We start from the raw sequence: 14,930 nt of genomic DNA, 5'->3' as shown, positions 1-14,930 counted from the left end.
TACAATGAACTTCTCCATGTTTCCCTCTTTGTCTTCTCTCTTCAGCTTTGTTTTTCCACCTAAACCAGCATGTCTGCTCACCAGCATCAAAGTCAGATGTTTAAGCTCTTTTGCTTGGCAAAGGGAACACTGTGTACATGCACTCTTTCTTTAGGTCCTCACAGCAGAAAGATTCAATAAGGTTCTCAATGTTGTTGCAGCTGATCACTTTGTGATACTGTCGTTTGTCCACCATGAACTGGAGGTTGGCGTGGATTTTGCAGAGGCATGTGTTCCTATCCTGGACTGTTGGCTTGACAACCCAAATTCTTCTTTTGAAGAATTCATAGTAGGACATTTTAATCTCTGAATATTCCCTCTTAAACTTCTGATAAAGGTTCTGAATTGCACCATTCAAGAAGCGCTTCTTCTTTTTGTTCTAGCTCCTCGTTAGTGTGTCCTTTTTCCCGGTTGTTGCTCTGTTGTCATCACGTTCATAGAATCTAGTGATTTTGTCTTCTGTGGCTGTGATAATTCTGTTACACTGCTTTTTAATGGAGTATTGAAGACTTGTTGGCCTGTTTCCCTTTTCCCTCATTCTCTGTTTGTGGCTTTGACCAGGCCATACTTTCTCAGGATGTAGCCTCTGAGCATTTTTGAAGCCACTTGTTTGTCCTTGGCCCTGAACATGTTCTGATACTTTTGCTTTAACTCTGCAATGATGGAATCTTTAAACAATTAAATCCTTCTCAAGTTATTCAGAGTTCCCTTCATTTGCTGTTTTGTCTTTGTCTTTGGGGAATACCTTTTTTTGTATTTCTCAGCTTTCCGTAAAGCATTATCAAGTTTGACATTTGTAATGCAAAGATCTCTGTATGTTTTTGAGCGACCTCTTCCAACCTTTTTCCTTCCTGCGAGTATTCGACTTTTCATTCCTCTTCCTCCACGTTCTGTCATTTCCACCACAGTTAAGTTTGTGGTGGAATTGACTGTGGTCGAAATTATGCTTCGTACAGTTTTTGCAGAAAAATGACAGGCTGTTTAACATGTTTTGGCTAGTATTACAACTAGCATATAGTTTACAATAAATACATAAAATATACAAAATTCTACCACAAATTAAAGAAATTATAGCCTGTTTGGAAATGTCTGACAAGAAGAATATTCTCTACACAAGCAAACTTCTGGACATCACATCTGGAACAAATGTCCGCTGCAGCCATGTGCTTCAGTGTCACATTAAGTTTCCATGGTAACATTCTCTTGTAAAAAGTTTATTAATGAGTTATTTGTCCTCAGTGGTGAAAATGACACCACTACCGAAGGACAGGTATATTTTGTGTGAAAAAATATATAAAGGGCATACTCAAAATAAATATTGATATAGATTTTATGCCATTGACTCTTTCTAGAGTAGATCACATTATATAATGTGTAATTATTAATGTCTTTTTATAGAAAAACATAGTAGAAGCTCAAATGTCTGGATCAGGGACAAGAGCAAAACAGGGAAATGTAGGTATAAAATGCATCTGAGAAGTAGCTAAAATACTTGATAGAAAGGTGTTAAAAAAGTCTGGGGTGATTGTTGTGTGAACTTAACATTTACAGTACCAGTCAAAAGTTTGGACACACCTACTCATTCAAGGGTTTTTCTTTATTTTTACTATTTTCTACATTGTAGAATAATTGTGAAGATATCAAAACCATTAAATGAAGTATATGGAATCATGTAGTAACCAAAAAAGTGTTAAATAAGTCAATATATATTTTAAATTCTTCAAAGTAGCCACCCTTTGCCTTGATGACAGCTTTGCACACTCTTGGCATTCTGTCAATCAGCTTGATGAGGTAGTCAACTTGAGTGCATTTCAATTGACAGGTGTGCCTTGTTAAAAGTTAATTTGTGGGATTTCTTTCTTCCTTAATGGGTTTGAGCCAATCAGTTGTGTTGTGACAAGGTAGGGGTGGTATACAGAAGATAGCCCTATTTGGTAAAAGTCCATATTATGGCAAGAACAGCTCAAATAAGCAAAGAGAAACCACAGTCCATCATTACTTTAAGACATGAAGGTCAGTCAGTACGGAAAATGTCAAGAACTTTGAAAGTTTCTTCAAGTGCAGTCACAAAAACCATCAAGCGCTATGATGAAACTGGCTCTCATGAGGACGAACACAGGAAAGGAAGACCCGCCACAGGAAAGGAAGACCTTTGCTGCAGAGGATAAGTTCATTAGAGTTACCAGCCTCAGAAATTGCAAATATATGCTTCACAGAGTTCAAGTAACAGACACATCTCAACATCAACTGTTCAGAGGAGACTGCGTGAATCAGGCCTTTGTTGCTGCAAAAAAACAACTGCCAAAGGACACCAATAAAAAGAGGAGACTTGCTTGGGCCAAGAAACACAAGCAATGAACTGGTGGAAATCTGTCCTTTGGTCTCCAAATTTGAGATTTTTGGTTCCAACCGCCATGTCTTTGTGAAACGCAGAGTAGGTGAACAAATGATCTCTGCATGTGTAGTTCCCACCGTGAAGCATGGAGGAGGAGGTTTGATTGTGTGGGGGTGCTTTGCTGGTGACACTGTCTGTGATTTATTTAGAATTCAAGGCACACTTAACCAGCATGGCTACCACAGAATTCTGCAGAAATATGCCATCCCATCTGTTTTTTTTAGTTAGTTTTTTTAATCTTTATTTTAACAGGGAAAACAGACTGAGACCTGGATCTCTTTTATGGCTGTGCCCTGTGTAAACATGTTGACATGTACAGTTTTAGGCATACAGACAAGAACATTTGAAACATACAAAACAAAGACACAATTCAACAGAAACAATCACAGACAATATCATATTGATCCTCCATAACATTTTTTAAATGGGCAAGGGACACCAGAGTGTCTAACTTAAGTTGGATCTGCAGTTTGTTCCATAAATAAGGCGCAAAGGAACTAAAGGCAGTCCTACCCAACTCTGTGGAGACCGCAGGAGTCTCTAATGTAATCCACATCTGTGATCTGGGTTTAAAATGTGTATATCTAGTGGAAATTAATGATGATATATATGGAGGTAGTTTTAAAAGAAGCGCTTTATAAATAAACAAGAGAGCATGTTGCTCTCGCCTCACAGATAGAGAGGCCCAACCCACATGTTGATATAGGATACAGTGATGAGTTTTGTAACTATCACCCGTGATAAACCTGAGTGCACAATGGTAAATAGCATCCAGTGGTTTTAATGTGTTTGCCGATGCATACATATAGATAATATCACCATAATCTAAAACGGACATAAAAGTAGCCTGCACAATTTGTTTTCTATTTACAAAGGACAGATAAGCCCTGTTTCTGTAAAGGAACCCTATCTTGAATTTTAGCTTTTTTCCCAATTCAGTAACATGTTTTTTAAAAGAAAGCCTATCATCTAACCATACCCCTAAATATTTATATGCAGAGACCTGTTTGATTTGAGTACCATCCAAGCTAGTGATTACAAAAGTGTTTCTAACTGAGAGTTTAGACCTAGAAAAAAACATGACATTTGTTTTCTTAGCGTTTAAAACAAGTTTAAGCTGTTTGCTCTTAGTGGGACTGTCATTTGTTTTTCAACAGGATAATGACCAAAACACACCTCCAGGCTGTGTAAGGGCTATTTGACCAATAAGGAGAGTGATGGAGTGCTGCATCAGATGACCTGGCCTCCACAATCACCTGACCTCAATCCAATTAAGATGGTTTGGGATGAGTTGGACTGCAGAGTGAAGGAAAATTGGCCAACAAGTGCTCAGCATATGTGGGAACTCCTTCAAGCTGGTTGAGAGAATGCCAAGAGTGTGCAAAGCTGTCATCAAGGCAAAGGGTGGCTACTTTGAAGAATCTAAAATATATATTGACTTATTTAACACTTTTTTGGTTACTACATGATTCCATATGTGTCATTTCATGGTTTTGATGTCTTCACAATTATTCTACAATGTAGAAAATAGTAAAAATCCTTGAATGAGTAGGTGTGTCAATCCTCAACATTTACCCCGAGGACATAGAAGTGTCCGTAGTTGCAGAATCACCCAACTAAAGTTGTGATCACTGTAAAGTTATCTCGTACCCTAATATTGGAAAAATACATGCTGAATTGAATGGTAAACTGCCTTGCCTTGTCGGTGGTTTATCAAATTATGTTTTGACATTGAACATTTATGAATTGGAGACATTAGAACAAATAACATATTTTAACATAGCAAAGAGCCAACTGGCTACATGGACAGACTGGAATACAAATAACTAGGCTAGATGAGTAGGGTCTATCTGCGGACCGCAGACAGGGGTGCACGGCATGTGGGTCACAATGTGTAGTGACGATCAACTACACACCGTGCCCACCAAGTAGTGCCAAGTGAGAGTTGGGTTCAGTAGGGTCTGGCTCAAGCACATATGTGTATTAGTGAGTGTTGTACTAGCTAGATATCAAGTGTTGTATTGAGCTAGCTAGTGTACTTGCTAGCAAGCTAGTGTGTACTAGCTAGTTAACCAAACCCAACTTATCTAGCAAGTGTTGTATTGTGCTAGCTAGACAAACCCAACTAGCTAGTGCTGTATTGTGCTAGCTAGATAGTTAGTGTGTACTAGCTAGCTAGCTAACCAAACCAGTATGCTTGTTAGCTAGCATGCTAGCTAGCCCAACTGCTACAACCAAAACAAATGTTTGAAACAATAACAATCGAATTTGATCTGAAAGAATGTCTTAAACAATAGTCCAAAACAACATATAAGCCTATAAAAAAAAAACATATATTATGAAATGTACAGGCAAAATGCAAATCACTGCAGAATCCGTCCAGATCTGGTTACACTTCCACGTCCAGTTGAGCAGTGGCTCTCTCTGACTGAGACGTCCTTGCATCCTGCGCAACATCCACTCGTGGGCTCTAAGACGGAATGTATAGTGCACTTGGACAGCCCCGGCCTGGGGCAGTCCACGAGCGGATGTTGAACTGGATGCGGAACTGCATCCAGTTCAACATCCATTCGACGGTTCCTCCTGGCGGGGCCGTCCAGTTGCTTGCTATACTGTCCATCTAGGTGCTCTATATAGTCTGTCCCCGTCCAACTCAGAGTTATAGCTGACTCTATTATTTTACAATACCCTAAACATGATGGAATTCATTGCTGAATTAACTCAGAAACCACACTTGTGTGGAAACACCTGTGGTTTCAATATACTTTCTATCCCTCATTTACTCCAGCGATTCCTTTATTTTGCCATTTCCCAGTATGCACTTTTTTAGAGTATGCACAGTTACTCAGTTAAGATCTGACCCTTATTTTCAATTTTCGTCTAAAATTACATACCCAAATCTAACTGCTTGTAGCTCAGGACCTGAAGCAAAGATATGCATATTCTTGATACCATTTGAAAGGAAACACTTTGAAGTGTGTGGAAATGTTTGTGGAAATTAATGTAGGAGAATATAACACATTCGATCTGGTAAAAGATAATACAAAGAAATTAACATGCTTTTTTTGCACCATCATCTTTGAAATGCAAGAGAAAGGCCCAGGCGCAATTTAGAATTTGGCCACTAGATGGCAGCAGTGTATGCGCAACATTTAAACTGATCCAATGAACCATTGCATATCTGTTCAAAATGTTGCATCAAATCTGCCCAACTGTGCCTAATTGGTTTATTATGTACATTTTCAAGTTCATAATTGTGCACTCTCCTCAAACAATAGCATGGTATTATTTCACTGTAATAGCTACTGTAAATTGGACAGTGCAGTTAGATTAAAAGAATTTAAGCTTTCTGCCCATATCAGATATTTGAATGATTGTTCTCTTTAATCACATTACATAATATTCTAACATGACATCTGAACTACATGTTCTTTGTGGTATTTTATTGAATTTCAGCACAAACATTTGAATTGTGACTACACAAACATTGAGATTGAATTGTAAGAGCTATGGGAAAGGGCTAGAGGTAAGACAAGGCAGGGTCCAGGGACAGTGCAATTATAGAGCAGGATTCTATAAATGGAGAGTGCTAGCGCATCTACTAAACAATACTTTGCCTACTGATGCTTTGCCATCAGTAATTTCAGTATATTCTGAATGAAAATGGGTTACACAGAGGAGGAATGTGTCATAGCACCTTGACATAACATGTCAGCTACTCTAAGTCAGTTCAGTTATGAGTGTTTTATGCCAATGATAAGGATTACAACTACATTTGAATGGAAATCTAGATAATTATGCTCTAAATGTTCCTGTCAGAAAAAGGTTAGGTTTGTCTATGGGGTTGAGGTCAGAGATCCCTGGATATGTCATTGAACTCAACACGCATGGCACTGAAATGTACATGGGAGGGCCAAAGAATCAGTTAGGGTTGCAACATAGCATAACAGTCTACAGATGTATTTATTTTTTTGATGGACTGTCTGACAGCCATAATTAATTGATTTTGAAGATAAATTATGGCATCCTTGTATTTTGTATTAAAGGAGGCTTCATGTTGCTTTAGGAATTAGTGTTGGAATGTAAATATTTGAAGATGATGTTATCATTGATCACATCAATGTTTGGTCACTAGAATTTCACCCTCCCAGACAGAAGATTATAAACTAGTAGGAGCCATACATATCACAGTAATAGATGAATGTTCCCACTAGAGAGAAAGAGTTAAAGTAAAGCAGCAAATTTAAGTTGCACGTGACCATCAGAATTAAATATATTGTATGGCTTACAGCTGAGATATGGTAACCTTGTCTCTTGATCTCTGTCTCTGTCCCTCTGTGTTCAATGTAATTTGACTAAAACCCATATAATCCTTCCAGATAATCTGTGAAATGGTTCTCTCCCTCTTCTCTTCTTCTCCCTTCACAACCCTTTGTGTGTCTACCTTTCTCTACTCCCTCTAAAGAACCTCTCATCAAGCCATGGGCGGGCATTAGTGGGATCAGAGTCAAGCCCACTCACATAAACTGTGTCATTAAGGAAGTAGCACACCAGTAAATTAATCCTCTCATCCATTAATTTTTTTCAAACAAATGCTTTTACAGCAGTGAAATTTACCATCTGTATTTCACCATGACGTTGGTTTTTATTGCCGACATAAACCAGTAGTAAAGCTCTAGAAATATTACAGTGGATGAATGTCGCCATGTCCTAGTGGGTTACATTGGCTGGACATGTGAGAACTATTCAGTACTCTCAATTACTGGCAACGTGTCATCATAAGGTATTATGTGGTTAGTTTACCAACTGTGTCTGATTTGTCCCGACGAAGATTGATTTGATAATAACACATGGTGTCTGGTTCAGTAGCTGTCCAACATCCATTAACCCTCCTTTTGAATCTAATGACTGTCTCCGGTCTCTTCTTAAAACCATGCAGCAGGGAAACATCATGTAACGTCTGTATCTTTCAGATCCCCCAGATTAGTTATGCGTCCACGGCTCCAGAGCTGAGTGACAAAAGTCGTTATGAGTTCTTCTCCCGCGTGGTCCCTCCTGACTCCTACCAGGCCCAGGCCATGGTGGACATCGTCAAGGCTATGGGGTGGAACTATGTATCTACACTGGCCTCAGAAGGAAACTACGGTGAGAGCGGCGTCGATGCCTTCCTCCAGATTTCTCGAGAGGCAGGTTTGTACCGAATTTAGTGGTGAATTAAAATGTTCTGGTGTAGCTTAACCATGGCCAATATAGTGTTAGAACTGATGGTACTATATGGGGAGGACATGACGTCCAATGGAGGAGCAGCCTTGGTTTGGGTCTTGTCTTTCTTCTCCCTTCATTCAGGAGGTCTATGCATCGGCCAATCCATCAAAATCCCTCGAGAGCCGAAACCAGGTGGGTTTGATAAGATCATCAAGAGACTAATGGAGACCTCTAATGCTCGTGGGGTCATCATCTTTGCCAATGAGGACGACATCAGGTTAGTGGCAAACTAGTTCCTTTCCCTAGGACTGTTGTCACATAACCACCATGCTACTTGTTCTTTAAGCTCCACATTGTCAAGTTCCTATAGACTCTAGAGCTAATGAAGGTCCAGTGTGCTAATCCATTATCACCACTTATCACAGACGTGTCTTGGAGGCAGCAAAGAGGGCCAACCTGACGGGTCACTTCCTGTTTGTGGGCTCTGACAGCTGGGGGGCCAAGAGCTCCCCCATCCTGGACCAGGAGGATGTGGCTGAGGGGGCTGTCACCATCCTCCCCAAGAGGGCCTCCATCGATGGTAAGGCAAATACATGAAAAAGATATTGCAGAGATACATTGTATTTTGTTATTCAATATGAATTTAACTTTAGTGGGGGATGGGAAAGTCTGGGAAAGTCTTAAACATAAGGTGATAGTGATGCTCTGTTGGTCCTTTGCCCAGGGTTTGACAACTACTTCACCTCGAGATCTCTGAAAAACAACAGAAGGAACATCTGGTTTGCAGAATACTGGGAGGACGACTTCAAATGTAAACTCACTCGACCAGGTATCAAGTACGACCTTGGTAGAAGAAAATGTACAGGTAGGAGAAGAGATTATTTCTGACATATTTCAAAGGTTTATCTCAAATAAGCAGATTTACTTACAGGCTACACAGGTTTTATCCATTGTATGCCACCCTTCCTCCCTTCTTCAGGGGAAGAGAGAATCGCACAGGAATCTCAGTACGAGCAGGAAGGGAAAGTACAGTTTGTGATAGATGCGGTGTATGCCATGGCCCATGCCTTACACAGCATGCACCTGGATCTCTGTCCGGGCTCCATGGGCATCTGTGAGAAGATGGACCCAGTGGAAGGGAGTCAGCTGCTCCATTACATTCGCTCAGTCAACTTTAATGGTGAGTTGGAAATGTACAGACCAGGGGTTGTTAAAAAGGAGTCTTGAGCAATTCCGTTGGAGCAGCAGTTAATCAGGTCTGGGAACATTCAATAAACTTTGTTTGGATCGAGTTTGAAAATTAACCTTCTATCCTGACTTTTCTTTTTGTTGTGGCTGTCAAATTAGATAATACTCTTGATAATTGAAATTATATATATTTTTAATTAAAGCCCAAACAGAGGAAATGTCCTGATTTCATGAAGCCTTTTCCACTACTGGTTCCCATCACATACCATCGGAGAGGTTAGTCTGAGAGGTCAGTCACTCCAAAAACGTGTGGATGGAAGTCAGTCTGAAGACGTCACTGCACTCTGCGTTAACCTCTTCAATGCACTATTCTTCCCCAGGGCAGCCTCTCTTCTTTCTTCATACACAAGAAACACTCCTCTTTTCATCTCCATCTTTCATGAAAAATATTTTTCTTGGAGTCCAAGAAGCTTTCTGTGAAAAGCAAAGCTATTTCCTTTTCCCTGTTTGTGGATGACCTTTGCTTGTATGGAAGCCCTCTCTGATTGAATGCTTGAAGGGAACAGAGAGTACAGAAAAAAAATAGCATGTATGGAAAGGAACCCTCAGCAGGAAGAATCTTATGGTCAGCTTTGCCCTGGTTGCGTAAGACATGAGCCTTAGGTTCACCGTAGGTTTCATTTTTCTTTGTTCAAAGGTAAAAGCATTGCACGGCCCACTAGCGTGTAGCCTTGTTAAAAATCCTTGCTCCTCTATCCAACAGGCAGTGCAGGGACTGGGGTCATGTTCAATGAGAATGGAGATGCTCCTGGTCGCTATGACATCTTCCAGTTCCAACTTTCCAACACCACCAACCCTGGCTACCGGTGTATTGGCCAGTGGACAAACCATCTGCGACTCAATGTAAACATTTGTTTTGGTCTATTTTATTTTTCAATGATGCACTTTATCAGTGTTGCTATTGCATTGAGGAATGTACTGTTTGTGTTTTGAGTTAACTACCTTTCAATTTAAGCAAACTCATTCCAGTTATTCATGCACTTTTATTTAGCTCCATTTAGTCATTCATTCTCTTTTCCCCAGTAATGACATGATGTGACTACTTCAGGAGTTCACTTAATGTTCTTTAACATTGTCTCTGTCTCTGTTAAAGGCTGAGGAGATGCAGTGGTCGGGTGGGGACCGTGCAGTCCCTGACTCTGTGTGCAGTTTCCCCTGTGAGTTAGGAGAGAGGAAGAAGATGGTGAAGGGTGTACCCTGTTGCTGGCACTGCGAACTGTGTGACGGATATCAATACCAGCTGGATGAGCTAAACTGTGACATGTGTCCCTTCGATATGCGTCCCATGCCAAACCGAACAGGCTGCCGGTCCACACCCATCATCAAACTGGAGTGGAGCTCCCCCTGGGCCATCATCCCTGTGTTCCTGGCTGTCCTGGGCATCCTGGCCACCTCCGGATGCATCATCACCTTCATCCGCTTTAACGACACCCCCATCGTCCGAGCCTCCGGCCGGGAGCTCAGCTACGTTCTCCTGACAGGCATCTTCCTCATCTACCTGATCACCTTCCTCATGATCGCAGAGCCCAGCGCCCCAGTGTGTGCATTCCGCAGGCTGCTGCTGGGCCTGGGCATGTGTATTACCTACTCAGCTATGCTCACCAAGACCAACCGCATATACCGTATCTTTGAGCAGGGCAAGAAAGCAGTCACGCCACCTCCGTTCATCAGCCCTGCTTCTCAGCTGATCATCACCTTTATACTCATTGGTGTGCAGGTAAGTGAGTTGCTGCCTCTATCCTATTGCATTTGATGAAAACAAGGCAGTAATACAACAGTGCTTGTTAAAGACAGGAAATGGTATCTGGAATGGTATACAGTAGAATTAGATTGATCTGCTGAATCATGGGCCACATCAATCTTTGGATCATTCTCTGTATCTCCATAGTTACTTGGCATTTTCATCTGGTTCGGAGTGGTGCCCCCACACACCATCATAGACTATGAGGAGCAGCGGCCGCCCAACCCAGAGTTTGCACGTGGGGTCCTGAAATGTGACATGTCCGACCTGGCCCTGGTCCTCTGCTTGAGCTACAGTATCGTGCTGATGGTGACCTGCACTGTGTATGCCATCAAGAGCAGAGGGGTGCCAGAGACCTTCAACGAGGCCAAGCCCATTGGCTTCACCATGTACACCACCTGTATCATCTGGCTGGCCTTTGTGCCCATCTTCTTTGGTACAGCACAGTCTACTGAGAAGGTTTGAAAATCAATCATATTTCTATATTTGCTGGTATTTATCCATTGGCAGAGAAAGTCAATTTTGTATATACTTAAAAAAGCAACTCTAGAACTAAAGTATGTTTTCTAGAATAGGTTCTAGACTGTTATCAAATGCTAGTTTGTTACCTTTAATATCAGATTTTTTTCCATGCGGCACTCACAGTATGTTCAGCATCCTCTTCATTGTCTGACAGCGGAACAATGGTCAGGATTTAAAAGAAGGAGGTACACTATATATACAAAAGTATGTGGACGCCCCTTTAAATGAGTGGATTCGGCTATTTCATCCACACCCTTTTCTGACAGGTGTATAAAATCGAGCACACAGCCATGCAATCTCCATAGACAAACATTGGCAGTAGAATGGCCTTACTGAAGAGCTCAGTGACTTTCAACGTGGCACCATCATAGGATGTCATCTTTGCAACAAGTCAGTTCGTAACATTTCTGCCCTGCTAGAGCTGCCCCGGTCAACTGTAAGTGCTGTTATTGTGAAGTGGAAACGTCTAGGAGCAACAACAGCTCAGATGCGAAGTGGTAGGCCACACACGCTCACAGAAGGGAACGGCCGAGTGCTGAAGTGCGTAAAAATCGTCTGTCCTCAGTTGCAACACTCACTACCGATTTCCAAACTGCCTCTGGAAGCAACGTCAGCACAATAATTGTTAGTCGGGAGCTTCATGAAATGGGTTTCCATGGCCGAGCAGCCACACACAAGCCTAAGATCAGCATGTGCAATGCCAAGCGTCTCTTGGAGTGGTGTAAAGCTCTCCACCTTTGGACTCTGGAGCAGTGAAAACGCGTTCTCTGGAGTGTTGAATTATGCTTCACCATCTGGCAGTCCAAATCTTGGTTTGGCGGATGCCAGGAGAACGCTACCTGTCCGAATGCATAGTGCCAACTGTAAAGTTGGTGGAGGGGGAATAATGGTCTGGGGCTGTTTTTCATGGTCTGGCTAGGCCCCTTAATTCCAGTGAAGGGAAATCTTAACACTACAGCATACAATGACATTCTAGATGTTTCTGTGCTTCCAACTTTGTACCAACAGTTTGGGGAAGGCCCTTTCCTGTTTCAGCATGACAATGCCCCTGTGCACAAAGCGAGGTCCATACAGAAGTGGTTTGTTGAGATCAATGTGGCAGAACTTGATTGGCCTGCACAGAGCCCTGACCTCAACCCCATCGTACACCTTTGGGATGAATTGGAAGACCAACTGTAAGCCAGGCCTAATCGCCCAACATTAGTGCCCGACCTCACTAATATTCTTGTGGATGAATGGAAGCAAGTCCCCGCAGCAATGTTCTAACATCTAGTGGAAAGCCTTCCCAGATTAGTGGAGGCTGTTATAGCAGCAAAGGGGGACCAACTCCATATTCATGCCCATGATTCTGGAATGAGATGATCAACAAGCAGGTGTCCACATACTTTTGGCAATGTAGTGTATGTTCAGACTAGTAGAGTGTGTTGTTAAATCAGTCAGCCTAAATTAAGTCTTTAGTCTTTTCACCTCTGCAAATCGAAATGAAATGAATCAAAGAGGTCAGAAAAGAGGTCAGACAAGCTCAGTGGCAAAATGGGTCTCTGAGAGACAAAAAAATATCCACTACATGCTATTCAATTACACACTTACAGCTTAGAACATCTAAATATAGCATCAATAACATTTAGTTGTCAGATCGCATTAGTTGACATTTTTGACCAGACAGTATTAAAACAGTACAACAGGGAAGGAGTGTTATTAGATAGGATGCAAGGGTATTGATGCATTAGACTTTGAGAGGTACTCAGAAAAGTGTAAAGAATTGCAAGTTGATCAATAGGGAAGTGTGAATGGAAGGTGTTGGCAAACTTAGGGGGGTTGGCTATTTTTCTTACATTTTTCTACTGACTTCCCTCAATGTGTGAATTATTATATATATATATATATATATATATATATATATATATATATGTTATTTTTTTACTTTACCCCCTTTTTCTCCCCAATTTCGTGATATCCAATTGGTAGTTACAGTCTTGTCCCATCGCTGCAACTCCCCTACGAACTTGGGAGAGGCGAAGGTCAAGAGCCATGGTCCTCATGGCTCTTGACAACACAACCCTGCCAAGCCACACTGCTTCTTGACACACCGCTCGCTTAACCCAGAAGCCAGCCACACTAATATGTCGGAGGAAACACTGTCCAACTGGTGACACAGCCTGAGATTGAACCCGGGGCTGTAGTGAACCCGGGGCTGTAGTGATTGAACGCCTCAAGCACTGCGATGCAGAAATGTGTGTTGTTTTCGTGCAGATGGTTGACTTGCTTGATGATGCACCTGACAAGAAAAGATCCCTTTCTGTTCTGGATTGCCTAAGTCTCATTAGAACTGTTGTCTGTCATACTTCAATGCCACTTTGGCTGCGTTTAGACAGGCAGCCCAATTCTGATCTTTTTTCACTAATTGGTCTTTTGACCAATCAGAACAGCTCTAAAAGAGATCTGTTGTGTAAAGACCTTATGTGATTGGTCAAAAGACCAATTAGAGGAAAAAGAAGATCAGAAGTGGCTGAGGCATACATATACTGTACCTAGCACTAGCCTGGAGTCAGTAATGTCTTTAATGGTAAACTCTTCAAAATGAAGTTGCAGCACCGCAGATATAGAGATGAGCGAGTTGCAAGATTTTGCTCTCACACAGTCTCACACACAATATCTGCACCTGTGCACAGGTTCGCTTCACGCTGTTACAGCGTGGTAGCCAGGGCACCAAAAGAGTGGAGAAGTTGAGCCTCTCGCGTCAACACTCTTAATTGTTGTGGAAATTGACACACTTTGTTATCTACACCATATCGCTGAGTCTATCTTTCATATGAATGGCTGTGATGAACAGTGCTCCCTGGTCATCCATGCGTTGCCACATCAGTGCTGGACAGGACATTGAGAGCCAATAAGAAACATGACAAAGACGAGGACAGAGAAGATAAGGGATATTGTGCTATATAGCTACAGTGCATTTGAAAAGTATTCAGACCCTTGACTTGTTTCACATTTTGTTATGTTGCAGCCTTTTTCTAAAAGGTATGCAATCAAAATATTCCTCATCAATCTACACACAATACCCCATAATGACGAAACAAAACATTTTTTTATTTTTTTTTTAGCAAATTTATACAAAAACAGAAATAGCTTATTTACATAAGTATTCAGACCCTTTCCTATGAGACTCTAAATTGAGCTCAGGTACATCCTGAGCTCAATCCTTGAGATGTTTCTACAACTTGATTGGAGTCCACCTGTGGTAAATCCAATTGATTGGATATGATTTGTAAAGGAACACCCCTGTCTATATAAGGTCCCACAGTTGACAGTGCATGTCAGAGCAAAAACCAAGCCATGAGGTCGAAGGAATTGTCTGTAGAGCTCCTAGACAGGATTGTGTCTGGGAAGGGTACCAAAATATTTCTGCAGGATTGAAGGTCCCCAAGTACACAGTGGCCTCCATCATTCTTAAATGAGCAATCGGGGGAGAAGGGCCTTGGTCAGGGAAGTAACCAAGAACCCAATAGTCACTCTGACAGGACTCCAGAGTTCTTCTGTGGAGATGGGAGAACCTTCCAGAAGGACAACCATCTCTGCAGCACTCCACCAATCAGGCCTTTATGTTAGAGTGGCCAAATGTAAGCCACTCCTCAGTAAAAGGCACATGACAGCCCACTTGGAGTTTGCCAAAAGGCACCTAAAGACTCTCAGACCATGAGAAACAAGATTCTCTGGTCTGATGAAACCAAGATTAAACTCTTTGGCCTGAATGCCAAGCCTCAAGTCTGGAGGAAACTT

General features: G+C 41.7%; 1 protein-coding gene across 1 annotated transcript in view; it reads left to right on the top strand.

Moving 5' to 3' along the window:
- LOC106582870 (metabotropic glutamate receptor 6) overlaps positions 1 to 14,930 on the top strand; it is a 36,520-nt gene that overhangs the window by 19,989 nt on the left and 1,601 nt on the right. The window contains exons 3-10 of the mRNA XM_014166437.3: positions 7,408 to 7,624; positions 7,781 to 7,916; positions 8,065 to 8,219; positions 8,364 to 8,504; positions 8,619 to 8,819; positions 9,591 to 9,730; positions 9,981 to 10,604; positions 10,776 to 11,087. Coding sequence (XP_014021912.1) covers positions 7,408 to 7,624; positions 7,781 to 7,916; positions 8,065 to 8,219; positions 8,364 to 8,504; positions 8,619 to 8,819; positions 9,591 to 9,730; positions 9,981 to 10,604; positions 10,776 to 11,087 — 1,926 coding nt within the window. The remainder of the gene's footprint in view (positions 1 to 7,407; positions 7,625 to 7,780; positions 7,917 to 8,064; positions 8,220 to 8,363; positions 8,505 to 8,618; positions 8,820 to 9,590; positions 9,731 to 9,980; positions 10,605 to 10,775; positions 11,088 to 14,930) is intronic.

This window comes from Salmo salar, chromosome 22, assembly GCF_965601325.2.
Source record: "Salmo salar chromosome 22, fSalSal1, whole genome shotgun sequence".
NCBI classification, from domain to species: Eukaryota; Metazoa; Chordata; class Actinopteri; order Salmoniformes; family Salmonidae; genus Salmo; species Salmo salar.
This window is presented reverse-complemented; position numbering and strand designations above follow the sequence as displayed.